This window comes from Manacus candei, unplaced genomic scaffold, assembly GCF_025592945.1.
Source record: "Manacus candei isolate 608988 ecotype Guabito, Panama unplaced genomic scaffold, ASM2559294v1 h1tg000167l, whole genome shotgun sequence".
Taxonomy (NCBI): Eukaryota; Metazoa; Chordata; class Aves; order Passeriformes; family Pipridae; genus Manacus; species Manacus candei.
Genome location: NW_026138215.1, coordinates 136,696 through 164,436, shown reverse-complemented (window position 1 = coordinate 164,436; position 27,741 = coordinate 136,696). Strand labels below are relative to the sequence as shown.

The 27,741-nt window shown below is 52.2% G+C and overlaps 1 protein-coding gene across 2 annotated transcripts in view; it reads left to right on the top strand.

Annotated features, from left to right (window-relative positions):
* The window catches only part of OSBP2 (oxysterol binding protein 2), a 105,509-nt gene that overhangs the window by 428 nt on the left and 77,340 nt on the right, over positions 1-27,741 (top strand). The window contains exons 2-3 of one of the 2 annotated variants that reach the window (XM_051773346.1): positions 7,758-7,835; positions 25,392-25,600. In XM_051773346.1, the coding sequence (XP_051629306.1) occupies positions 7,758-7,835; positions 25,392-25,600 (287 nt within the window). The remainder of the gene's footprint in view (positions 1-7,757; positions 7,836-25,391; positions 25,601-27,741) is intronic. The other variant, XM_051773347.1, reaches the window with a different exon arrangement.

The window sequence follows — 27,741 nt, the reverse complement described above, 5'->3', positions numbered from 1 at the left end:
TCCGTTCGGGCTTTTCTTCCTCTGCCAAGGCCACAGTCGGGTTTTGGTCTTCCAGAGCCATAGTACAGTGCGAGTCCCCCCGAGACCGGCTGCCCGTGGGTCTCCCATCCATCCATCCATCCCTCCCTTCCTCCTGCTGCAGCTCCAGCTGCTGGAACTGCCCGGACTGAGCAAACCTTCCAGCAAAACAACCCGAAACCACTGTCCCTGTGCTGTGCAACCTGCTCCTGCTGCTGGTTCCCTGCCAGGCAGGATGCCAGAGCATGGGGATCCTTGTCCCGGCCGTGCCTGTCGCTGCGAGCGCTGCGGCGGCCGGGGAAGGATGGGCTGGGCTGGGGGGTCGTGCCTGGGCTGGGGGGTCGTGCCTGGGCTGGGGGGTCGTGCCTGGGAAGGCAGCCCGGGCTCAGGCTGCGTTCCTGGGGAAGGAGGGAAGCTCCAGCACTCGGCAGAGATTCCAGCCTGGCTCTCTGTGCTGTCAGACGGGCTGTGGGCTCAGCGAGGAGCGTGTCAGACACCCCGAGGCTGCGAGCTGGGATCCAAAGTGATGTCATCCCTGGAGATTCTCTTGTGCTTTGTGTCTCAGCTCAGTGCTGAAAACACAAACGTGGATGCTGGTGTTTTTATCCTTTAGGAAGGTGTCCCTGCCTGTGGCAGGGGGTGGAATGATGTGAGGTTTAAGGTCCCTTCCAACCCAAACCACTCTGTGGTTTGGATCGTGTTTATTCTTGTCACTTGGAACACAAATGCTCTGTCACCTTCAGTATTGTGGAACAGATGTTGGCTGTACTTCAGGACACAGAAGCAATCCCAGATATTGAAGATGCTTGAGCTTTATAAAGAATAAGTCTTTAAAGTGCCAAACCCTCTGAGAGAGGAATTCTCTGTAAAGGCTACGCCAGAGCTGTTTTTCCTCCCGACACAAAGTTCATCAGCTGATTTCCTCTCTGCTCCAGCTGCTGACACGTAGCCTGAAGCAGATCCCAGAGCTTCAGCTCCCTGTCAGGTGTGACTATAAACTCCTCCAGCTCTAAGAAACATCTGGAACCTGGGGTCAGACCGTGGCAGGTAACAGGGCAGAAGTTCACTGATGTGTAGCCTGAAGCAGATCCCAGAGCTTCAGCTCCCTGTCAGGTGTGACTATAAACTCCTCCAGCTCTAAGAAACATCTGGAACCTGGGGTCAGACCGTGGCAGGTAACAGGGCAGAAGTTCACTGATGTGTTTATCTACTTGGAATTGTTTGAAACCCCTCAAGAACTTAAGCCAAGCAAAAACATCCCCACAAAAATGAAGTTACCTCCAGTAATTCAGCTAATTTGCTTGTAATCCTTTCTGGAATGTTTTAACTCTGCCCCAGATCCGCCCCCCAGAGCTGTGTGGCTCCAAAAGGCTGTTGGAGTTAATGCTCCACTTATAAACATGTCAGAATATTATTTTTCTGTTTTGATGCCAAGTCTGTCATGAGCAAACAAGTGGTTTTCTTCAACAGCATTATTTTAGATGGGAACAACCGGGTTTATTTTAAGACAATTTGATCTGTTTTAGGCTGAAACACCAAACAGAAACACCCAAGGAAATTATTCTGAGCAGCATGTGAAGGAGTTGAAACTTTGTGGAGCTTTCAGGCAGGGCAGACCTGCAGCAGCTGCTCCAGGGATGCTGGAGGGTTTTGTGCTTCTTTTCATTGCTGGGCTTGATGACAACTGAATTAATTTGGTTGTGAGTCAGGAGTACAAAAATACAGTGCAGAACACGTGGTGAAATCTTTCTTAAATGGAGAAAAACCTCCATTATACTCTTCAAACCCAGTGCTCTGGAATAGTGGCTGTGTCAGCTGGAATTGCCCATCTCAGAGTGCTCCTGGGAGACAGTCTGGGGTAAAAACTGGCAGTTTTGTTCTGATATAACTTCCAGGTCACTGGCAGGACTGAGGCAGCTTCAGTGTTTTCACTGACCTTCCCTGTGAACAGACAGCCCGTGCAGGACAGGGACTGCTGCCTGTTTCACTGACACAGAGGATATATCTATATTTATATACATTCTATAAAGGTTTCTGGCATTCTGTGAGCCACAGGTCTTGCTTTCTGCTGGCTCTTTGTGTCCTTCCCAGCTCGGCAGGTCCATGCCAGAAGTGTCCTTTTGTGCCCTTGCAGGTGAACTGCTGCACTCCTTGTTTTGTCACCTTGGTAGCTGGAGTTTGGCTGCACAACCCACCTGATTTAGCTGCTGGCTGCTCAGGAGTAGCCTCACAGAAACTTCACTTTGCTTATGCTCTAAAATCATCCAGACCAGGGAAGCTGCCTCCTTGTGTGGATTGATTTTGTTCCAGATTGTAGCTTTTTGTTCCATTTGGATTTCCTACCGTTTGCTCTTTAGCTTTAAACCCCAGCCTGTCTCGTTGCCTGTGATTCCTGGTAGGACTTTTGTTTGTAGAGCTGAGCTCTTGAAATCCTGGGTGTTCCCTGGGGATCTGGTCATGCCTGTGTGTGGGTGGGCTCTGTGCCATCCTTTGGGAGCTGCTCTGTGTGGTTTGCTCCAGCAGCCAGGTGTGATGCCTCTTCGCTGCCCCATTGGTTTCACAGGGACAGTTTGCCAAATTAAAGCTTCTCTTTTCCCCCACTGGAGTATTTAAAGCCTCCTGTATCTTTGCTACATCAATGAAGACATCAGGTCTTGCTGCCAGCAAAGCTTCATGTGCTTTTGCTTTTGCTTTGTGTGTACTCTAAACCTGTGGAAAATAACAGCTGAGGAATTCTTGCAGACTTCCTGTGCAGAACCCTCCTCTGGAGTGAGGTGTGTGGATTTAGAAAGCTCCTAGATAGTTGGACCTTTTTAATTGCATTGATGGCCCCTCTTAGGTTGGTTTTTGACGGAGTTTTCTGGCTGATTTGGAAATCAGCAGTGATGCTGGTGTGGGAGGGCAGTTTGGGGATGGCACAACTCGTCTGCTTGACTTGCTAATGATCCAAACTCCCTCTCTGAACTCCTCTGCCACTCAGATTTATCATTATCTATAATTAGCAGCTCTGTATGGGAGAATCTAATCACCTTGAACAGATAAGTGTTTTCAAGGAGATTAGAGAGGATCTTCAGGTGAGTATTAACTCATCAAAGATTGGCTCATGTGATCATCGATGCGATGAGTGTCTGTTCTCCCAGCAGCTTTCTCACCTTTCAGGGGCTCAGGTTTCGTGTTGGCTCCTCTGTGGGTTGCTCTGCTGCTGGTTACCTGTGGGTTGGGTGTCTGAAGAGCCCCTACCTGTGCTTTTTATGGGCACAGGAGGGAATAACAAAAGCAGTGGCAAATGGAGAGGGGAAAACCATGTCGTGCTGTGTGATGTGGTCATTGTTGTGGAGTGAAAGGCTTCTCCAGTGAGCAGCATTAACTCCCCTCATGGTTCTGCTCTTAGAGCAGTGCTGGGTGCCTGGGGCGGTTCAGCTGTCTTGTCTGGGTTTTATCCTGCAGCTCATTTCCCTGGAAAAGCTGTTTCCCAGAGCAGCATTCACCAGCTCTGTTTATCCAGCAATTAACTCTTGGCTGGCATTGTAAAGGGCTTGAGCACAACCCAGAGGGGTTTTTCTTGCTTCTCGTGCTGAGACTCCACTGAAAGCTGAGGTGAGGAGTTCAGCTTGAAAACTGCTGCTGATAGAAGAGACCTGGAGGGAACTGGGGGCTTCCAGAAGAGACCTTGGAACCTCTAATCCAGAGCCTGTTCCATGTAGGGCCTCCCAGTGAGGTTGCTCAGGACCTTGGGCTGCTGAGGTTTGGATGTCACAGAATCACAGAGTCATTTGGGATGGCAAACCCCTCTGAGATCATCGAGTCCAACCAGCACTACCAAGGCCACCACTAACCCGTGTCCTCAAGTGGCACATGCACACAGCTTTTAAATCCCTCCAGGGAAGGTTATTCCAGCCCTGACATGGGCAGCTGTGCCAGGGCTGGACAGCCCTTTCTATTAAGAAATTTTCCAATACCCAACCTGACCCTCCCCTGGCACAGCTGGAGGCCGTTCCCTCTCCTCCTGTCCCTTGTTCCCTGGGAGCAGAGCCCGACCCCCCCCGGCTCCCCCCTCCTGTCAGGGACTTGCAGAGCCAGAAGGTCCCCCCTGAGCCTCCTTTGCTCCAGGCTGAGCCCCCCCAGCTCCCTCAGCCCCTCCTGCTGCTCCAGCCCCTGAAATCAACAAGGGACGAGATTGCAGAGCCTCTCCATGGCCCTCTTCCAGTGTTGGACCAACCTTGGGGGAGAAATGTTTCCTTATATTTAGCTTGTACATAATAAAATGAGGCAATACAGTCTCCTAGAATGATTTCTGTAACACCTCCTCCCTCTGCAGACAAGTCCTGGAGTGTTTGTCACCCTTGGGTGCTGGAGTATGCAGGTTTCCAGGAGAGCCCTGGAGCTCCTGGTGACTTTGAGCTCCTTGTTTTTAAACAGTGATTAATAATTGGTGTTCCCAGTCATCTTGTTTTCCCATGGCACTTGCTGCATCCATATGGTGCTTTGCTGTTGCTCCTTGTTCGTTATTTGCCCACGCTGGAGGCAGCTCCTCCCTGTGCTGTGTCCCTGGGGACAGGGTGCTGGCACAGCTCCGTGGGGACATGGCATGTCCGTGTGGCATTCCGGGGGTGCTGTGGGGCGAGGGCAGTGATGCTCTTGGGGCTGCTGCTTCCAGCCTGGATTGCTCTGCTCCCAGGATGGTGCTGTGGAGGGGGTTGGCATCACTTGACTCCAAACAGCAGCTACTGCTGATGCTGCAGGAGGGTGTCAGACATGGATCTTGTCCTTAAGGATGTTTCTATCATGGCCTGGTTACTGGTGCTGTGTGAGGGGTTTTACAGCTGCTGCCTGGTTCTGTTTGCTGGCTGCAAACTGCAACGAGAGCTGTGAACTCTGTTGATGCTTTATTTCTACCTCTGTCATCTTAAATCAAGTATAGTTGATTGATTTGTTCCATCACTGGAAGGGATGGCAAGGTTGGAAGGGGCTTGGAGCAACCTGGGCTAGTGGAAGGTGTTCCTGCCCATGGCAGGGGGTGGGATGGGATGAGCTTTAAAAGTCCCTTTCAGCCCAAACCGTTCCGGATTTCTGTGACCCTGTACTGGCCCAAGTGCTTCATTTGATGAAATCGTAGCAGAAATAACTGGCTTGTCTTGTGCAGAACTAAACTTTTAGAGGGGCAGAGCACAGCAGCCTGTGTTGCTGTCTCAAGGTCAGTCGTGTTGCTCACACTACAATTTTCCCTCCTGGAGCAGTTTGCAGGCGTGAAGTGTGTTCATGGGCTCAACTGCCCAGGTCGTCACCAGGGTGAGGTGCACCCATTTCTGGTCTCAGTTGTCCCAGCTTCCATTGCTGGAGCACACGTGGGTGTCGGTGCCCCTCTGCTGTCCCTGTCAAGAGCAGGGGGTCACTGCCCAGCCCTGTGTCTCCCCCACGGGGTGCTGGAGCTGCCTCAGCTCTGCCTTTTTCAGCTCTGCCTTTGGAGTGGGCTGGCCCTGCTCTGGGACATCCAGGGCTGTGCTGACCTTTAGGAGCAGAGGTTGGAGTGGGCTGTCTGTGCCTCAGGACATCCAAGGCTGTGCTCAGCCCTGGATAACTCTCTCCAGCCCTCGGTCCGTGTGCTGCTGGCGGTGCTGCCGAGTGCTCCAGGAGCTCTCTTTGGCTCCAGAGGTGACTGCCATCACCCGCCTCTTGGCTGTAGCTGCTCTCCCTGTCTTTTTCCAGGGAAATATGTATTCAGCTCCAGCCTGACTCGCTCCAGTTACAGGTTTAAGTTGGTGCTTGCACGGCCTGTCATCCTCTGTGCCCACAGTGAGTCACCGGGGAAGGAGCTGATCTTTCTTGTCAGGAGTAATGTGAGGCACCTGCTGTGCTTTCCCCTGTAATATCCCTTGTATCCTGCTTGGTTTCCTCCCAAACAGGAGTTTTCAACCAGTGCAGCAAGCTCTGTAACTCATCTCTGAACAACATGGACACTCCTTACCTGTAGGTTGATTGATGCTGCAGCGGGTCAGACTGTTGAGCTTCTCTGTATTGTTTGTGCTTGTGTATCAGTTGTTGTAGCTGGGTAACCCACCCTGGTAATATTAGGTAACTGAAGTGTTATCAGTGATATCAGAGCCCTTTTCTCCCTGTAGGTCTGTTCAGCTCTAGTGCTGATGGCCCACAGCTCACCCTGAAATGTGAGTTGTCAGGAGAGCAGGCAGCATCCTGGAGATTTATCCCTAAATAGGATAGTTCTTCCAAACCTGAGCTAACTGGAGGTGTTAAATATCCCTTCAGACCCTTATTATGCCACTCAATTATCATAATCATTCCTACAGTACGTTGGCAGGGATCTTTCCTACACTTTACATCAGCCTTTGTTTGGTTTTGCTCAAAAAGCTCGTTTAATAATTAATGACAATATTCCTGTGTGTGCCGGCTGCGGGCTGGGCAGGCAGAGCTGGAGGAGGAGAGCAGAGCCGGCTGTGGTGCTGGGGCAGTGATTGCTGACTCACAGGGCAGCGCGGAGCCCTGGGGCTGCCAGCGGATCAGCGGCGGAATTAAACATGCGGATGGGAAGCGTGGGACTGTGTGGCACTGACAGCCCCGCGCCCAGCAGAACAAACCAGAACAAATCTCCTCCCTGGTCCCGTGCCAGCCACTCGGGATTCACCTCCCCGGGCTCCTGGCGGTGCCGCTTTGTCCCTGGCTTGTGCTGTGACCCGGCCTGGCCTCCCGCTGTCCCCGGTGGTGCTGCTGGGGTGTGACATGGCTGGGGTTGGAGCTGCTCACAGGCTGTCCTGCAGCTCTCGGCGCTGGCACGGGCAGCACCATTGTGTCACAAACCCTGTGTCACAACCCCTTGTCACCTGTGTTTTCCCTGCATCCAGCTGCCCTTCCTTTCACACCCTGCCGGGTCAAACTGTGTTTCTATTCACTCTGCTGGGTTTTTTTTATCTTTATCTAACTCTTCAAGGCTATTTCTGTTTTGAATCACGACCGGATAGATGTATGTCCCTGTGGTGACTCAGGGGGAGGTCCTTCATTCCCTAAAAATAGTCTTAATTCTCCAAATCTTTTGGATGAGAGCACTGTCTGGGCACGCGTGGCTGGTTAAAGCAGCTTCTGCAGTGCATGTGGGGGTAAATATGGGGGGTAGGAGTCTGTGCCTTTCTCTTTTCCTGCTTTAACCCAAAGCAGTGGTTCTTAAGCTGTTATTAATAGGTAGAGCAGGTTTCTGCTGGGAACCTTATAAGAAACAGAGCGGGAGAATGTTGCCCTTGGGACCTGCAGGTTGTGTATTGCTGGTGTGTGTAAGATCCTCTCAGTTCAGGCTGGTTGGTTGGCACAGACACCTGAACACTGTGGCTGGGTGGGCTCCTAAAGAACAGCAAACTCCTTCCCATGCCACAGCCACAGATGTGACACAGGGGCTGGCAGTGGTGACCTGGATGGGAGCAAAGCTCCTTTAGGAGGTCCCTTGGCCTCCTGCTGCTGGTGATACGTTGGGGTCCATTGCTCTGTTTCCTCAGGGCTCCTCCCAGTGCCATGGGGCAGCGAGTGCGCCGTGTTTGCAGCTATTCCCTGTTGGTGTTCCCAGCTGACTTGGTGCTTTGTGCCTGTCACTCACCCGAGCACAGAATTAGAGTATTTGTCACAGCAGCAAATATCCATGGCAACTAATTCCCCAGTTCTGGGAATCTTCATGATTTTTGAAGTTTCTGTTTTCCTGTGAAATGCACAGGGGTGGTTCCACAAACTTTTTTTTTCAGGTCTTCTGCAACTGTCAGGAGTGGTGGCTCTTCTTGGAGGCGTGTGAAAAATACACCGGTCCGAGTTCGGAAGATGGGGTGAGTTTGGGTGGATTTGGCTGCAGCATGGACGTGGGTGACTGGGACATGCCTCTGCTTTCCAGGACTGTGCAGGAGTGGAGACCACAGGATTAAAGAAACACCTTTTTGTCACAGAAATGTGGAGTTGCCATGCAGCAGGTGGGGATGTCACCTGTGCCCTCAGCTCGTGAGGAGTCAGTGATGTTGTGTCAGGGCAGGCTCAGGTTGGATCTCAGGCAAAGGTTCTTCCCCCAGAGGCTGGTTGGGCACTGCCCAGGCTCCCCAGGGCAGTGGGCACAGCCCCAAGGCTGCCAGAGCTCCAGGAGGGTTTGGACAACGCTCTGAGGGACAGGGTGGGATTGTTGGGGTGTCTGTGCAGGGCCAGGAGTTGGACTGGACGATCCAGTTGGACTGGATGATGGGTCTCTTCCCAACTCAGCACATTCTGTGATTCCGAAGTTTCAGCCTTTGGTGTGAAGTCCTTTCTGGAGGCTCTGGCTGGGAGCCCATGTGCCTGGTGTCAGGGCTTTGTTGTTCAGCAGCCCCATCCTGTATTTTTGGAAGAGTGAGACCTCCCAGCTTTGCTGTTTCCAAACCTGCAGGTTGCTGTGCCTGATGCTGGACGCTGTTTATCTGCTGTTTATCATTCCCAAGTTACCACTGAGGTGCTTCCCAGCAGAGCTTGTAGAGCAAAAGGCACTGCAGGTTTATAGGGTGTGGTGAGGTGAGACTAATCCCTGGCTTTATTTTATCCCAGCAGTGTTTACCATTCCTTGTCTGTTGGGTCTCTGTGGTCTGTGTGGGGGAGAGGCTACTTTGGGCTCCCTGGGATGGAATTTTTATAAGCAGAAGGAAGAGAGTGCTCAACCCAAAAGTCATTTTGTGATGGTATAAAGGTGACAATCATCATAATACTGTGTAACTTGTACTGATCTGCACAGCACTATGAACTCCCACACAGAACTGGACTTTCATTGTCTTACCATGAGCTGTGGGACTCCCTTTGGAAGCTGGTGTGGTGTTTGTGCTCCCAGTAGCCATTTTCTCTCAGGGACTGATTAAGAGTACCTATGACTTGATTGGTTTTTGGTAGATGTGATGAGATTCCACTCCATTAGTCACAGTATTTGCTGTATAATGTCATTATTAACGGGTGAGTGCCCTCCCAGCCGGGCTGTGGGTGGTGCCAAGTGGAGCAGAGAGGTCACAAGTCTGGATTTCAGAGGGACCATGACAGGCTGGAGTAACAGGATAGTGGGAGCCCTGTGATGTTCAGCAGAGGCAAACACCAGCCCTGCTCTGGGGTTCCTGGCTCAAAGCAGCTTTGCAGAAGAGCCCTTGGGAAAAACAAGGTGACCAGGAGTCACCAGAGGTCAGTGGTGGCTTTGGCTGCTCAGCAGAGGTGCAGCGTGTCGAGGGAAGGGCCCGGCCCCTCTGCTCAGCACTGGGTGCCCTGGCTGGGCTGTGGGTCTGGTTTGGGGGTCCCAGGGTGAGGCTGGAGGGGAGAAGGGATGTGGGTGTGCTCAGCTTGGAGCAGGGGAGGAGAGGGGTGTGAGAGGACAGAGCCCAGCTCTGCTCTCTCAGGAGGAGGCAGTGGGCTGGTACCAGCACATGAGAAATCCTGCATGGACACATGGAAACATGTTTAGCTGGGAGTGAGGGCTGAACACTTGGGGTCTGGAGGGAACTCTTGACTGTTCCAGCTGTGGATACATGGGGTCCTGAGCAACCTGATTTGGATGCAGATGCTCAGGGCAGGAGGCTGGACCTGAGGCCTCCTGAGGTGCCTTCCAGACACGTTTCATGTACCATTCTGTGGTAGTTTGGTTTCTGACAGTAAGTTTGTCTTCAGCTCTCTGGATGCTGATGGGGGTGAAGAAAAACTGTGTCATGTCTGTGGCTTGTCCTGGAGCCCCTGTGTCTGTTCATAGAGTTCCCCACTTCCATGGCACCCTAAATTGAGGGAAGGATTTCTTCCTGACACTGGGACAGCCTGAGGACTGGCAAACCAAACTTAGGATGGGATTAAGCTGTGCTTTGCTGATCTGTCATAGTTTTATCTCTTAAAGCTTCTAATAAATACAGTGTTTTGCTGGAACAGTTGAGGAGGCAAAGACCCAGTTGGGTTTCTGATCCTTTTAGGAGTAGGGTCGGCTTAGGAGCTGAAGGATAGGAATTTTCCTAATTTTTTGCTTGTGCAGTCTCTGGGATGTCCCAGCTGGGTACTGCCCTGGAACTGTTTTCCCAGGAACCTGCATTTTTATGTAAGTAAACATGGAGCATGCACTGGGTGAGGCATCTGCCTCTTCCTCTCTGTTTCTTTCCTTTACGCCACAAGGAAAGCAATAAAGACTTCTAGTGGAAAAAACTATGGATGCAGGCTGCTTGGAAGTTTACTTTTAAATTTGGAAGTTGACTTGCAGAGATCTAGAAATTAATCCTTTTGCCCTGTAACAAACCCATTTTTCCCTCCTTCCAGCCTGCAGACATCCAGCCAGGAATTGTCACTTGTAAGTACCTGCAGAGGCTGCAGCTCCATGTCCCAGCACACACAATTACTGGATTAGAATGAATTCTGCTGCACATCTGCAGCCCTAGGGTCTCTTCACAGCACAGGAGTGAAATCTCAGGCTGCCCATAGTTGATATTCTGCATTTTGGGGCTATTACAGGTTAGTGTGTTACCTGCCACCCCCTGCTACAAGCATGAAGCACATGCTGTGGGAACGGGACTGATTCCATCAGGATTTGTACATTTGAGTTCCAGGTGCACAAAACCTGAACAGCCTGAGTGGTTTTCAGAGTCAAATTCTGCTGGCAGTGGAGACTGTGGATGCTGCAGGGAGTCAGTGATGTGTTTGTAGGAAGCACTGGGATCATCACGTGGCTGCTGTGCCTGACATTCCACAGGGTCAGGCTGGAGGCTGGAACAGCTGGAGGAGCTGCATGATCTTCAATCATGGGATCATAGAATGGGTTGGGTGGGAAGGGACCTTAAAGCCCATCTCATTCCACCCCCTGCCATGGGCAGGGACACCTTCCACTAGCCCAGGTTGCTCCAAGTCCATCCAACCTGGCCTTGGACACTTCCAGGGATCCAGGGGCAGCCACACCTTCTCTGGGCAACCTGTGCCAGGGCTTCCCCACCCTCACAGGGAAGAATTTTCTCCCAATCTCCCACCTATCCCTGCCCTCTGGCAGTGAGAAGCCATTCCCTGTGTCCTGTCCCTCCATACCTTGTCCCCAGTCCCTCTCCAGCTCTCCTGGAGCCCCTTTAGGCCCTGCAAGGGGCTCTCAGATCTCCCTGGAGTCTTCCCTTCTCCAGCTGAACAATCCCAATTCTCTCAGCCTTAATGTATTGTGTTTTTAATGTTGGGAACTTGGTCCAAGGTGTTTGTTTCCATGAAGATTTACAATTCCTGTAATTTTAGGAAGAAGAACTTGTAAAGTAGCTAAAACACCAATAATAAGTGGCCTGTAATCCCACAGGCATTGTCATAGGTATGGAGGGAATTAAAGTTTTGTTTCACATTCAAGACACCATCCTATAAATATTCCTGCTGTTTTCCATTTGTCTTGTAAAGGGAATAAGTTAAATCCAGTGAGCCCTTTGTCCCATGTGTTTGTGCTGCACCAGGTCTCTATAAAAAGAATCTGCTCCCATGTGCAAGTGTTGTAGTCGGAACAGCTTAGCTTAAGTGAGCGTGGATTTGATGTGATCCCACTTGCTTACTTGGGAAAAAGGGCATTGTGCTGCTTTCCACTAGTGTGTGCTCCTTAATGTCATAGAATCATGGAGTATCCTGTGTTGGAAGGGACCCACAGGGATCACTGAAGTCCAGCTCCTGGAATATGTTGATATGGGACCATTTGATTCCCTACAGTGGCCTGGCTTCTGTCCTCTCTTCCAGCATTGGTAAAATAAAAAATAAACAGAAAATTGAAGGTTTAAATAAAAATGGGTAGGGAAAGTAAGAAAGATGAGTGTCCATGCTTGAAAACAGTCTGGTGGATCCCGGGAAGGAAAGAGGAGGATGAACACAGCTTTATTTGTCACCTGCATGTGGCTCTACTCTGGAAACCAGCTGAGCACTGTGCCGTGTTCCTCTGCAGCCCAGCTGGGCTCTTCCTTCTCCCCTGGGAACGCTTCCCATGTCCATCCTGCAGTGCTTTGGGCTCCTTTGGGGGAATCCTTCCCATGGCAGAATTTGCTGGGCTGAGGGATCAACCCCAGGGCTTGGGGTCCTTCCTGGCAGCTGCTGGACAGAGGGGACATGAGCCACTTCTTGGAGTCACTCTGAGGAGCACGTGGATACAGAGGGTGCTTCTAGGCCCAGCTTGGCCTTTTCTGTCTGTAGGAATGTTTGTATAAGGTCTATGACATATAAGTTTAGAGCTGCAGACCAGCATTCATCTCCCTGCTGTTGGCTGGAGCAAACGTAACGCTGTGGAAAAGCTCTGGAGAGCTGTTTTCCTTCTGGTGCTGGCTGAACTTGTGGTGTTTGTTGTTGCAGGTGGATCTGTCCCTGTCTGGGGATCCACTGGGAGTGTGGATCACTGCAGGGAGAGCTGCTGAGGCACACGGCAAATGTCTGCTGCTTCTCCTGTTTTCCCTGTCGTTTCTCTGCGCTGGCAAAGCACCCAGCGTGTGTGTTTGCTCTCTTGTTACCTCTCTCCTTCCTTCCTCTGGTGGAATTTGCCCTGAGGAGCAACCAGAGCCCTGTGTTGTGTCCCAGCCCTCTGGGGTTGCAGTTGTTGGGGGGGCAGAGGAGGAGGTGTTTGGAGGAGGGGAGCGTTGGATGCAGCTCCTACAGAAATGGATTCTGCTGAGGCTGAGGGCTAAAAATAACCCGTTCCCAGCCCTGTCCCTGTGACAGGAACTGCTGGACAAGAGCTCTCAGGCACCAGGGACCCAAGGTTTTCATGTCCTCTGTGAAGCACCAGGGCCTGGAACTGCACTGGGGTTTTGGGACCTGCTGGCAAAATCCTGGTACTTCCCAGGAGCCCCAGCAGGTGGGTGGGCTGGGGGGTGTCTGGACAAGCAATGTGCAAAACGGGGTTTTGCTTGTGCAAAAAAAACCCCTAAAGATGGCTTAAGAGAAGGCTGGAAAGGGACTTTGGGCAAGGGCCTGGAGTGACAGGACCAAAGGGCATGGCCTCCCACTGCCAGAGGACAGGGTTTGATGGGATATTGGGAAGGAATTGTTGACTGTGAGGGTGGGGAGGCCCTGGCACAGGTTGCCCAGAGAACCTGTGGCTGCCCCTGGATCCCTGGAAGTGTCCAAGGCCAGGTTGGACGGGGCTTGGAGCAACCTGGGCTGGTGGGAGGTGTCCCTGCCCATGGCAGGGGATGGGACTGGATGAGCTTTAGTATCCTTTCCAGTCCAAACCATGATTTACTTGTTTACCCTTTGAGGTACATGTCCAGCAGGCTGCTTTGGAAACCCCTTGGCTTCCCAGAGTGGCTGCTGGAATGGAAGGGAGTGACTTTGGATGAAGTGCCGAACCTTCCCTGCGTGAAGGAGAGGGGTAGGATGGCAACTGGTTGGTCTTGAGGAGGTTGGGAGGTGTCCTGTGAAGGGCTGGCTGGGAGGGCAAGGGCTTGGCTTGGCTGGAGCCAGAGGAGCAGGGGGTGGGATGGGAGTGGAGGGCAGGACTTGGACTGTGCTGAAACAGCTGGAATGTTGCTGCTCTAAAACCACCAAGCATCTTATTGCACCACACATGTCTTGCAACACAATGCACTGAAATAACACCGAGAGTCTGGACTGAGCACTTGGGAAATTTTGTTAAAGCTGTAACTCGTCCTTGTCTGCTCGTGAGAGCCCTCCCTGGGGAAGGTCACTGAATGTGCTTTCCCTCTTGGCCGTGTGTTTGACTCCTCTGTTCCTGGTAACCCACAGTCAGTATCTGTAGGACTTTTGCAGAAAAGGTACCTCCCCTGAACGCTGATCCCGGAGCAGAGTATTGGCATTACTTGGATTATAGAATCCCAGAATGGTTTGGGTGGGAAGGGACCTTAAAGCCCATCTTATTCCCACCCCTGCCATGTGCAGGGACACCTCCCACCAGCCCAGGTTGCTCCAAGTCCTCTCCAACCTGGCCTTGGACACTTCCAGGGATCCATGGGCAGCCACAGCTTCTCTGGGCAACCTGTGCCAGGGCCTCCCCACCCTCACAGCCAGGAATTCCTTCCCAGTCTCCTGTCTATCCCTGCCCTCTGGCAGTGGGAAGCCATTCCCTGTGTCCTGTCACTGCGACAGGCACACAGTGCTGAAAGGCACTCAGTCTCACAGGGAAGCAGCTGAGATGTGCCAGGTCTGTCCCAAAGTTGTTGGCCAAGGTCACTTGAGTGTCTGCAGTGTTTGATCCAGGAGCACCATTAGTCCCAATCCCAGTAAGCAGTTAACTCTCAATTTCTGTTTTAAATAAAGCTCTTGGCATCTGCAGTGGCTGGAATGCCAGCTGCCAGTGCTTTTTTATGTTTTGGGTTGTGCCATAAGGGATGGGAAAGGTCTTACACTGAGCCACGCTGCCCCTCGCAGTCACGCTGCCGACACAACTCGCTGTGCTGCTCTCATTTCCCCTCTGAAAAACCTGCTGTTCAGGACTGCTGACCTCCTCACTCCTCAGGAGCACGTCCTCCAAGGATCAGCTGATCATTTCCTGGGTAATGAAGGTCGTGGAGGCACCTTGTGTGCATTAGTCTCTCTTGCAGTATTCAAGGTCGTGCTCCCTTCTGCTCAGACTCAAGTGGCAATTTCCTGGCCCCTGGAATGTGTTCCATGAGGCTGGTAACTGCTCCCAAACCTGGGATATGCTGATTGTAGAGCTGAGCACGGGTTTGTCACGGAATAAAGATCTGGGTGGTCCCAGGAGGCCACAGAAGTTGCTGGTGTTGGCTGACGTTGGGTGTTTGCCTTGAGCAGAGGCAGCTGCATGTCCTGTTCGGGGAGAAGATGGAACTGAAGGAACCTCCCTGCAAACCTGCACTGGGCACACACCTGAAACCAGCAGCACAGAAACCTGGAGTAAAGTAGTTGTTGAACTGAGGAATCCAAAGACAAGGGCTGAGAAGCAGCAGTTTGGGTTTTAAATGGGAAGTTTCATCTTTCTTCCTGTGCCTTAAAATAGAGGAAGAAATATGTGCAACCGTGTGGGCTTTGCATCCGGATATAAATCCTTAGGGAATATTTCATACAGCAAGAGATGCTACATCTGGGTATCTGTCCCTAAGGAATATTTCATCCATGGGGAGATCCTGTGCTATAATTGAGTGTTGTTTGAAAGCTGACAAGGAGTCAGGAGTGCGATGACTTTAGTGTGATGTTTGAGGTCACAGGCCATAATTCATGTGGTGTCTGTGAGGGAAATTTATTTGGTACTGAAAGCGTTAACATTGATGGTAACTTACTCAAAGAGAGCTGCTTGCAGCATGGAACAATTCTTGGAAGTGAACTCTTCTATCCACACTTGATCTTGGAAAGATGGGATGAGTCTTGTGCTCAAAGCAAATACATCCCTGAACTCTGTAGTCTGGGAAAACGGGGTTTTTTTGACCAATCTGAATATTGTAAGTGGAATAGGAATTGATGGGATAGGAGTAAAAATGGTACTTAATGTTGGCTGTGCTGTGCCCTGTGTGCTCTTATGTCCTTGGTGGTGAGAAAATATAAATATGAGCTGACTGTGGCTGGTCTTTATTCTGATCATTTAATGCAATTCCCAAGGGCTGAAGGACCAGCAAAAACTTAAAATCAGAGGCTGTAACGAGAAAAATCACTGCCTGAGGCTCTCATTGCTGCAGTGCATTTATTCCTTGTGCAACAAGAATATTTGTCAAATGAACCCTGTGTGTGATCACTCGCTCTTTGGTCTCTCTCAAAAATGAGCCACCAAGCACGTGAGCCAGGCCTGACCCAGGTCCTGGGTTATCCTGATGGCTGTGGAGGCAGTGGGATTTGCACCAGACTTTCATAAACTGTTCATTGATGTGATTATTTCAGCAGCAGCACAGCCCATGAGTCTTGGTGGGTTTTTTTCCCTCTGGATCTTTGGCATATTTGCTTGGAAAGCAATGAAAACAGCAAACTAGGGTGACTGGGGGCTTCCTCTGGCGCTTTTGGAAGAGGTGAAGAGGGTTTCTGATGGGGTTTTCTGGAGCTCTGAGCGTGCACAGGCCTCCTGTGCAGCTGCCAATGTCCCTGCTGGGCTGGATGTGAGCTCTGGGCTCTGGGGGCAGTTTGGCACCTGCTCAGATGGCTTCGTGGTGACCAGAACATCCCCCTGAACTGAGGACTTATCTTTGGGAGCTACATCTGGGCAACGAGTCAGAGAGCAGCGTGGTGAGGCCCTGGCCCAGGTTGCCCAGAGAAGCTGTGGCTGTCCCTGGATCCCTGGAAGTGTCCAAGGCCAGGTTGGATGAGGCTTGGAGCAACCTGGGCTAGTGGAAGGTGTCCCTGCCCATGGCAGGGGGTGGCACTGGATGGGCTTTAAGGTCCCTTCCCACCCAAACCATTCTGGGGTTCTGTGAAGAGCCTAAAGGGGAGTAAATGAGTGCACTCACAGTACAGTGAGGGAGTGCAGGTGCTGCAGACAGCTCTGCCTCCCCAGGAGCTTTCTGTGGTGGTGCCCGATGTTACAGCTGCCAGCAGTGGCCTTGGAGGAGATGTAGATCTGGGCAGAACCCATTCCCAGCTCCAGTGCAGATCCCAGCTCCCCTCAACCATTCCCAGTTCCAGTGCAGATCTCAGCTCCCCTCAGCCATTCCCAGTTTCAGTAGAGATCCCAGCTCCCCACAAACATTCCCATCCCATGCTGCAGTGGATTTGTGGAAGCTGCTGAGCTCATGGTCTGGTTTCTGGGCAGGGCTGGCCAGCAGTGTCCCTGTGCAGTGTCCCTGTGCAGTGTCCCTGTGTCCCTGTGCAGTGTCCCTGTGCTGTGTCCCTGTGCTGTGTCCCTGTGCAGTGTCCCTGTGTCCCTGTGCAGTGTCCCTGTGCTGTTGGAGAGGACACTTGGAGCTCCAGAACACTCCTGCGGTGTTTCCTTCTCACCACGTGCTGAGCTTTTCCCAACCCTTTCCCAGTGCCAAGTTCCTTTAATTCTGGTCTTGCTGCAAGGGAGGGAGGAAAAGCCCGTTTTGGGGGGTGCAGCAGTGTTGGCTGGAGCGAGGCCGGGGTGGTGCCGAGTCACAGGAGCTGCTGCTGCCCTGCACACCAGGGGGATGGTTCACCCCAGGAGCAGGTGAAGCCTCCCTCCCAAACCAGTGCCTCAGGGAGCCTTTGGGTGCCCGTGTTTGCAGGGCTGATATCCTTATCAGCCAGGGCCACCACTGGCCTCTCCAGAGCTGCAGAGGAGATAGCACAGTGTGCTGGGAGGAGTGAGAGTCATTTTTTAAAAATTTGTTTCATTTTTTCCCCATAAAATCCCAACACGAAGTCCGTTTGCCAGACCATATCTGCACTTGCTGATACTGCACTATGGCTTAGTTTATCTCCTGCCCACTGCTGAGGTTTCCTGGCAGAAAACCTGCACTGTGCACGTGAGAGAGGCAGAAATGTGGTATAAAAGCTAATCCTGAAGGTGTACAGCTGGATGGGTTGTTTTTAGGGTATCCTTGTATTTGGGGTGGGAGTCTTGTCAGTGGGAGCACTGCAGAAACAGAACATCCCTTTTTGAGGAATGAAGAGAAGGGAACTGCAGCTTGTCTGTGCCTTTTACTGTGATTCTGATTTTGGCAGGAACAGCATTTATAGGTCTGTGTGCATTTGTACAGGGTTTACACAGTGCTGCCTTGGGAAACGAGGCCCTGCACTTGGCACCCTGCTCAGATATGTTATATATCTGGAGGAGGTTGCCCAGTGGCACAACTTGTGCTGCCCACCCAGCAGCTCTGCCCCTCTTTTATATAGGAGAAGAAGTCTGGGAGGATCCTGGGTGTTGTTTGCAGAGCCCTTTCAGCTTGGTTTCTTGCCCTGCCCACCCCTTTCCCAGCAGTGAGTGTGCTGATGTAACTCACTCACATCTGAGATGACTCCACTGGTGCAGTGCTGACGTTGGCACAACGTGCTCCCGGGATGTCCCTGTTCCTGCCAGGCAGTGCCAGGGCCGAGCGTGGCACCGCGTCCTGCCCTGTGGCAGGGGGGATTGTCTGACAGGTCACCTGCCCCCAGCTCCTGCGGGGGTCTGTCCTTCTCTCTGAAGCACAGGCTGTGTGTAAATGATGTGGAGCAGAACGTGTCTTCCAGGTTTGTCCTTGTGAAAAACTTGCCCTTCGCTGGGGTGGGTGTTGCAGCCAAAGTCAAGTGGAAAAGCACTGGAGAAAGGAGAGTGAAATCCAGATTGCTGTGCTTATTGCTCACTGGCAGGAGAGGTGTATGGCCAGGTCTCCCCTAAATCCATGCTTGGGTGGTGTTGCTGAGGCTCACTGGTGTTGGGTTCTGCGTGTGGGGGCAGGGGTTTGTCCCAGAAGCTGGCTTGAGAAGCTGCTGGATGGCTTGGAGGGGAATATTCCCTCGACTTGTGAAGGTGGTGAGTACCCAAGCTGCAGAATCCCTCTGACTGGTGAGGATTGCAGCCTGGATTGCATCCCTCTGGCAGGTGAGGATTGCAGCCTGGATTGCATCCCTCTGGCTGGCAGGAATTGCAGCTGGATTGCATCCCTCTGGCTGGCAGGAATTGCAGCTGGATTGCATCCCTCTGGCTGGCAGGAATTGCAGCCTGGATTGCATCCCTCTGGCTGGTGAGGATTGCAACTGAATTGCATCCCTCTGGCTGGCAGGAATTGCAGCTGGATTGCATCCCTCTGGCTGGTGAGGATTGCAACCTGGATTGCATCCCTCTGGCTGGTGGGAATTGCAACTGAATTGCATCCCTCTGGCTGGTGGGAATTGCAGCTGGATTGCATCCCTCTGGCTGTGGGAATTGCAGCTGGATTGCAGGCTTTCCCTTAAACCTGATCCTCCCTAATCTGTGCCCATCCTGACTGTGGCCAGTTGCAGATTAATCGGCCTTTAAATAGAACTAAATCGTGTGTTTTCACAGCAGCCTCAGTCCAACACTTGCCATGTGCTGGTTTGGGGTTGGTTTGTGCTTCGGTGGGTTTGGGGAAGGCAAAAAGAGGAAGGAAAGAGAAAATCTGAGCTGTTTGTCACGTGGAGCTTGTGGTTTGTGAGAGCCCTGCTGAACCAGCTGTGCTGTGCTGAACATGGATCCTGCTCACTGGGAAAACACCTCCGGAGCCACGTGCCTGCTTCCTCTTGGGCATTTCAGTTCTGGGATTGAATCGTCATAAAAACCCTTTTTCCTTGAACCCGGGGAGAGTAATAACCCCGAGAGGTTTGGTGTCCATGTTCCACCCCTGTGAGCTCAAACAAAACCAGTTCTAAAGTGCTTTTTGGGATTTCTCACGCCTAAAAGGGACTGCAGAGATTTCACTGGCTTTATATCCCCAATTACTCTGAACAAAGGACGTGCAAAATCTCAGTTTATTGGGAAATGTGCCGTGAAACTCTTTGCAGGGGGTTCCTGTAACAGCTGAGAAGCTGCACTGCATCTCATAGTTCAAATATTGGGGATGGGGTGAGGGTGACTGTGAATTCAAGCACCAGATGCGAACGTGGATGCACTGGAAGCTGGTGCCAAGGCAGGAGGGAGGTGCTGGGGAGGAGGTGGTGGCACAACAGCCTTTTGTTGGCAGTGAGAAACAGGGAATGCAGCTCCTGTCCTGTGGGAACGCTGGTGGGTGCTGGCCCTGCTGCCGGGGTCACTGCAGGGTGGGAGAGCTCGACCTAATCCAGAGAGCCTTGATAGACTGTGGATTCTGCATGGAAATCCTTGTGTCTTGTGGAACAACATCCCGTGGGAAGAGCTAGATGAGCACAAACAGCCTTCTGGGTGCTGTGGGGCTTGGGGCGGAGTCGTCTTTTGTGCTGCCCCTCACTCCTTTTGGTAAGGAAACAAAATCCCCTGAGAGGAATTTCCATCTCTGTTAATTAAGAAAAGGCTCAGCCTGATTCCCCTGAGGGCCATGGTGATGGAATCTAAAAAAGGTGCTTTGCTGTTCTTGTGGTCAGACAGAGCCCAAATCCAGTCGGTGCCTCCTGTCTGTCCCCAGATACTGCATTGCCCAGTTCTGCCTGGTTTGTTCCTTGTCCTTGATTCCTGTTCCTCCCTCTGCCTGCAGCAGTCCCTGCACCTGACTCCAAAGGGCATTTCCCAGTTATGCTGTGGATATAAATATTTCTCTGTGGCTGCAGAGCCCTTAATGTTATGATATTTTCCAGTGTGATGGAAAAATGAAATGAATAAACTGGTTTCAACTTAATCCGTGAAAGAAATGGTCAGAAAAATAGTTCTTAGTCTCTGAGTCAGGAGAGGTCAGTGGTGTAAGAAGCAGCGAGTCTGTCATAGAACCATGGAATGGCTTGGGTGGGAAGGGACCTGAAAGCTGATCCCATTTCATCCCCTGCCGTGGGCAGGGACACCTTCCACTGGACCAGGTTGCTCCAAGCCCTGTCCAACCTGAACACTTCCAGGGATGGGGCAAGATCTGCAGGATGAGAGCGTGAGGCCATTTTTCTGGGTATATCTCAAACTGTGTTTGGATTTCTCTGTGGAGGTGCTTTAGCAATGTGGGTGATGCTGGAAACTGGCCTTCCCAGCCTCGGAGCAGAGCCTCAGGTCAGTGTTTGTGTAGCTCCCTGTTGAGTTGTAGGTGGATAAGCCAGTTTGGAGACCTTCACCTCACCACCTGGAGCATTTCTGGCACCCCCTAGAAGCTGGATGCTCCCAGCCAGGATGGAACCTCACAAGGTCCCTCCATGTGTCATACCTGCTCTGCTTGGCTGAACTGAGGTAGATGTTGAGCTGCCAGGATGGCAGGTCTGTGCTCTGGTCCCAGAGTTGGGAATCCCTGAGCTCCTGCTCAGTGCTCAGGCTGGAATTCCGCCGTGCCTGGACACGGGTGCTGTGCAGAGCAGGCTCGGTTCCCTGCTGGCATCCTCTGCCTGATCTGTTGGAGCTGTGAGAAAAGAAGTCAAATTTTAGGAGAGGCAAGACTACCCAGCATGGTGCTGAGCCTTGCTAGTAGAAAGGAAATCAGAGAAATCCCGTTGGCATCCCTCACGCTTCCGTAAGTGTTGGGAGCAGAGTGTGAGCTGGGGCTCTTTGTTCCTTGCTGTGCCCTGTTAACTTCCAGCAGAGCCACACAGCCATGATCACAAATTCTGTGTGAGCAGCATCCTACCAGCATCCAAAGCTCAGTCTTTGGCTGTTGGGATATCACCAAAACCACAGCTATGAGGCTGGTAGATTTTGCTCTGTTGATAAATGTGCCTTGTGAGCTCCTACAGAGGAGTTTTATTATTTATATACAGTGAAATTTGGTACAGCTGTTAAAACTGAGCAGCCTCCTGGAGCTCAAGTGTCCCTTCAGAACTGGGAAGCAGGTCTTTAAATCAGGATTTGTTGCTCTTTTATGGCACTGCAGTGCTCTGTCAGGCTGTGGAAGATGAGTTGCTGAAATTTAGACTCCAGGAGTTTTTTAGTGAAGCTTTTTTAAGGAACTGATGCTGTAAATTGTCTTGTCAAGCTCGGTGTGTTTAGATTTGTGGTGTTAAGGAGCTGAAGCAGCTTCTCCAGTCAAAAAAAAAAGGGAGAAATGCTGCAAATAATATTTAACATGATGTTTGAAGGTATTTGCAAAATCTGTCATTGTGAGTGCCTGGGATACAAGAGCTGTGCTGGGCTGTGCATAGGGATGCCAGTCTGAAATTTCTATTATTGTGTCAAAGTAAAAAAAGGCAAAATGCTGTTCAGAGCAGCATCATCTGATGGCTTGGGCAAAATCCTTGCAGGAATTGTCACCTATGTGTCTGGAGGAGGTTTGACAACTGGAATAGGGGCCTGCTGGCATTGTGGTAAAGGATATTCCTGCTCTTAGAGCAGGGATTCTCCTCTATGGTGACCTTAATGCAGCCATAAGCAGCACTGTTCTTGCCATGAGAATGATTTGGGGCATAAGCTGTGACATTGTGTCCAGATTCCTGACCTTCTCCTGGCCTGCCCGGGCTGGGCAGTGTCCCTGTGCCTTGGTTAATGGCTCAAGGCTTGCATGGAGCGTGTCCTGGAGCTTTGGGATCTTGCTGCTGGGAAAAGGGTTCTCTTGACCTGCCACGTGAGCTCTCCCCAAGCTGGGTGGGTGCTTTAGACCTCCTGTGGTATTTTGGGATGTTTTCTCCCTGTTGCTGTGTCCTGGCCAGCACTCTGCAGGGCTGTCAGTGCCCTTCCTGCCTCCCATGCACAGCTCTAATTCTGTATCTCCGAGGGCGAATCCCGTCGGTCGCTCCCTCGCAAAGCTAAAAAATCCTGGAGGCTCAGCTGCCTCCACCTCTGTGTGCTCCGTGCCCATGTTTCACCTCCCTCTGCTCCCTGCAGCCTGCCCAGGTGCTCCCTGTGCCGGGATTGCTGCGGGAAGGGGGATCAGATCTGCCGGGATCACGTTATGCAATGGCTCAGCTGCCAGTGGTGAATAAGCAGATCCCGCTGACCACGAGGGCTCTGAAGGGCACCTCTGCTTCCCCTGCCTGCACACAGAGGAGCTTGTTGGCTCTGGGCTGGGTCAGGTGCCTGCCTCGTGTGGGTGCTGATTGATGGGAGTTGATTTCCCATGCAGATTGGCCTGGGAAGGGAGCTCAGGGAGCCAAATCCCAGTTTCCTTGGGCGGGAGAGCGAGGCTGTTCAACACCACTGTGGTTGATTTAGTGCAGTCACCTTGGAGACCTTTGTTGTATGGAGAAAAGAAAATCATTTTAGCAGCTCTCCCAAGGTGGGAAGGGATCCCTCCTGGGACCTGCTGCAGCGTGAAGGGATGACTTGTAAATGGAAATCGGAGCTTGATTTCTTTGGGGCCAATTTACCCCCTGCAAGCAAGTGTAACCACACTGTGCACTGGTGCCAAACTTAACCTGTGGTGCTGAGAGACACAAACCATAAATATTTAGGAGGCTCCAGGAGGATTTTCTGTCCACATGTTGAGCTCAGATGTGGCCCTGGGATAATCTGTTGTGCAGAGCAGTGTGAGGGCTGAGCAGGTCAGAGATGTGTTCAGGACGCTGTAGTTAGGATTGGGGGCTTGGGGGTTTGGCTTCACGCTCAGCCAGAGTGACTTCCTTCTACATAACAAGCAATCCCAGGAATAAGGTTGGCAGTGAGTCTCTGGATTGCTGCCCACCCTTCCCTGGGAGGGACTGTATCTCCAGCCCATAAAGGACTCAGTCGCTGACACTTTCTGAGAGCAGCTCTGTGCTGTGCCTGTAAAACCTCCCTCAAGAGAACTCCAGATTCCTGTGCTGTGATGTTCTTACAGAATTGCAGTGTCGTTCAAGTTGGAAAAGCCCTCTGAGATCATCGAGGTCAACCATTAATGCACCACTGCCAAGGCCACCACTAACCCATGTCCCAAGTGCCACATCTACACATTTGTTTAACATTTCCAGGGATGGTGACTCCGCCACTGCCCTGGGCAGTCTCTTCCAATGCTTAACCACTCTTTCAGTGAACAAGTGTTTCCTCTTATCTAACCTGAAATAACCCTGGCACAGCTGGAGGCCGTTCCCTCTCCTCCTGTCCCTTGTTCCCTGGGAGCAGAGCCCGACCCCCCCCCGGCTCCCCCCTCCTGTCAGGGACTTGCAGAGCCAGAAGGTCCCCCCTGAGCCTCCTTTGCTCCAGGCTGAGCCCCCCCAGCTCCCTCAGCCCCTCCTGCTGCTCCAGCCCCTTCCCAGCTCCGTTCCCTTCCCTGCACACGCTCCAGCCCCTCAGTGTCTCTTGTCTGAGGAGCCCAGAAGTGCCCCCAGGGCTGGAGGTGCCCCAGCAGTGCCAGCACAGGGACGGGCCCTGCCCTGGGGCTGGGACACAGCAGGGCTGGCACAGCCCAGGGGCCATTGGCCTCCTGCCCCCCTGGGCACACCCGGGCTCGTGTCCAGCCACTGTCACCAGCACCCCCAGGGCCTTTTCCAGCTTTCCAACCCCTCTGCCCCAATCTTGGAGCAATCCATGGGATTGTTGTGACTCCAAGGGCAGGACCTGGCACTTGGCCTTGTTCACCTTCACATCAGTGCCCTTGGTCCCTGGATCCAGCCTGTCCTGGGCTGGGACCAGCAGAGCTGTGGTGTGGAGCAGGGATGTGCTGTTCTTTGTACAGGCTTGGGGGGCTTTGGCCCCTGGACACGGAGTCCTGGATGAGGCTGTTGGCAGTGGGATGGTGGTGGGTAAGGCTGCTGCAGGGTGGGTTGTCCCAGGTGTGCCCAGCTGGGTGAAAGGAGGGCTGGTTTTTGGGAAGTGAGCTCATCTGGGTGAGCCTGGGGAGGGGCTAAGCAGTTGTGCCAGTAGCAAAGGTGCTCTGACAGCATCGTGCTGCTTTTGTTTGCCTCGCTGGTGGAGAGCTTTGCATGCAAGGTCTGAGCACAAAAACCCAGAAAACACTGATAGGAAAGGATACAAGGAGCCACAAAATGCTGGATGCAGGATAGCAGGGAGAAGGGAGGAAAGCAGCAATAGAAATGAGGGGAGAAAGGTCACTGATGTGCAGGTGGTAACTTTGCTTTTAGGGCAGCCAGAAGCAATGGGCACAGTGGGATGTGAAACCAGCTGCTGGAATGAGGGGGGATATTCCTGCAAGGGAACAAGCTCTGTCTAAATGGTGCAGCCTGTCCTTGTTTCTCTGTTTGAGGAGCTTATCCAGCTCCTTGGATGGGAGTGTGGACTGTGGGATGTCTCCATGGATCTTTGTTGGATGAGGGTGCATTGGTGATGTTTTGGGGACTGTCACTGAATGTTTTGGGGACTGTCACCGAAAGCTGGGAAATAAATTCTCCAACCAATTTGCTTGGTTAGAAATGCAAACTTCACTTTATTAGCAATGCTGGATGCATGGGGATTATTTCTCAAAGCATGCATGAGTAGCAACCCAACAGACCAGGTTATATTCATGACTCTAGTACATATTCATTGTATTTATATTGTATTTCTTGAATACGTACATATATGCTAATTATATATGTGAACTTATTTGAATATGAGTAGGGGTCTTTTGGGGGTCTTTGGTGGTCACTTGGGAACATCTCATTCCCCAGAATCTCCTTTTATGGTCTGGGATCTTCTGCTGAATCTTCCTTCCTTGAGAGTATCTCAGATATCTGGTCAAGTCCTGATACACTTCTCTAATTGTTCTTTACTCTGACCCTCTATCTGTGTTCTCAAAACTAAGACATCTACTAGTACAAATTAATCACTAATATAAGTAAATAAGGAAGCATTAGCTGGCACAAGCCTTGCTAGTCACAGATGCAGGGAGCTAACACAACCTCTGGTGTTTGTACTAGGTACTGTATGGCACAAAACTAACCATTAACCAGGAACATCAGACCAGACACTATTGTGCTAAAGTTAAAAGAGTTTTCTAACATCTTGCCCCGCTGCTGCAGAGACTCCTTCTTAAAGAAATCCCCCTTGTTTGGTAAGAGGAGGGGCTGTGTCAGGGGCACTGACCCGTCCTTGTCCCTCTGTTCCCGTGCAGGACGCAGGCAGAGATGGCCCACACGTGCCGGGGGACCATCAACCTGTCCACGGCCCACATCGACACGGAGGACTCGTGTAACATCGTGCTGTCCAACGGGGGCAGGACCTACCACCTGAAGGCCAACTCGGAGGTGGAGCGGCAGCGCTGGGTCACGGCCCTGGAGCTGGCCAAGGCCAAGGCCATCCGCATGCGGAACAACCAGTCAGGTAGGGAGCACCCCGGGCCAGCGTGTGGCTGGAGCCTCCTCAGAGCCCCCTGGCACCCAGATCCTCCTCCTCAGAGCCCCCTGGCACCCAGATCCTCCCTCTCAGTACCCCTGGCACCCAGATCCTCCTCCTCAGTACCCCCTGGCACCCAGATCCTCCTCCTCAGTACCCCCTGGCGCCCAGATCCTCCTCCTCAGAGCCCCCTGGCACCCAGATCCTCCTCCTCAGAGCCCCCTGGCACCCAGATCCTCCTCCTCAGTACCCCCTGGCACCCAGATCCTCCCTCTCAGTACCCCCTGGCACCCAGATCCTCCCTCTCAGTCCCCCCTGGCACCCAGATCCTCCCTCTCAGTCCCCCCTGGCACCCAGATCCTCCCTCTCAGTACCCCTGGCACCCAGATCCTCCTCCTCAGTACCCCCTGGCACCCAGATCCTCCTCCTCAGTACCCCCTGGCGCCCAGATCCTCCTCCTCAGAGCCCCCTGGCACCCAGATCCTCCTCCTCAGAGCCCCCTGGCACCCAGATCCTCCTCCTCAGTACCCCCTGGCACCCAGATCCTCCCTCTCAGTACCCCCTGGCACCCAGATCCTCCCTCTCAGTACCCCCTGGCACCCAGATCCTCCCTCTCAGTACCCCCTGGCACCCAGATCCTCCCTCTCAGTACCCCCTGGCACCCAGATCCTCCCTCTCAGTACCCCTGGCACCCAGATCCTCCCTCTCAGTCCCCCCTGCCAGCAGCTCCTCTGTGCCTGCTCAGCTGTGCAGAACCTGCACAGATCCGATTTCGTACGTGGTGGAACGGAGCTGATGGTTTCCCAGGGACACAAAGGGTTGGACACAATGCTGTGGGCACCACTTGTCTTCTCAGCTGGTTGGGCAGCTCTGGGAGGTCTTTAGAGCTGTGGTAATGGCTGTACATTGTGGACAGCCAGTAACAATGAACTCATGCTGATGAACTCGTCCCTGAAGGCAGGATGATGTGCCTCTCTCCTGGAGACTCTGCTGCTCTGTGTGGACAGGGAATGCTGTAAATGCCATGGGCAGTGGCTCCTGTACCACATGGGTGGTGTTCCCATAGCTTAGTTTGGTAGATGACACATCTGTTTAGTTGAGCTGGCTCTGTGTGTATCTCTCCTCCTCCCCCTTCCACACACCATGCTGTGCTGTGGTGTTTGTTGTGGTATTTATTGGAGCAGCTTTGGCACTGCTGCATTGTGTAAAACTGTCAGAGCCCCGTGCCTGTCTCACAGCTCCTCCCCAGAGTGACATTGTTACTGCTCTGATGGGTAATGGGTTGGTTAACAAACAGAATATTTTAGAAATAGTTCAGTGTTTATAACTCTTTTGGGATTAACTGTGGGTTTTCTTCTACAAACCAACATAGCTTCAAGTTGCAGAAAACAAACCTCAGGAATGGAGAAGAGAAGGCTCCAGGGAGACCTCAGAGCCCTTTCCAGTACCTAAAGGGGCTTCAAGAGAGCTGGACAGGGACTTTGGAAAAGGGCCTGAAGTGCCAGGACAAGGGGGAATGGCTTCCCACTGGCAGGGTTAGATGGAGATTGGGAAGGAATTGTTCCCTGGGAGGGTGGTGAGGCCCTGCCACAGGTTGCCCAGAGAAGCTGTGACTGCCCTGTCTCTGGAATGTTCAGTCCTGGATGGAGCTTGGAGCAACCTGGGATAGTGGAAGGTGTCCCCTTCAGGGGGTACACAGACAGGAGAGTGGAATGAGATGGTCTTTAAGGTCCCTTTCAACCCAGCCCATTCTGTGATTCCACGATTCTGTGAATGTATCAAAAAGCTGGCTGTCTCCTTTGTTCTGAAATAAATCCACTCTCAGATCTTTTGTTGGATACTGGAAATCAGCATTTCCTCTTATTTCATCATTTTCCCTTCTAGGAGAGAGAAGATGGAGTGAACACCTGAGTTTATAATGCTTCTCTTAAAATGAAAATGTATCTGCATAAAATTCCTGAATATTTAAGAGAAGGGGTGTGTGAAGGTGGGACTGGGGAGTGCAGTGGTGAGGGATTTGTGGTGGATCCTGGGGTCACTTTGGTTCAGTGCCCATCACACCTCCCTGTCCTGGCTCAGGTTTGGGCTTTGGGACCCCTGCAGATGCTGCTCTGTGCAGAGAACATTCA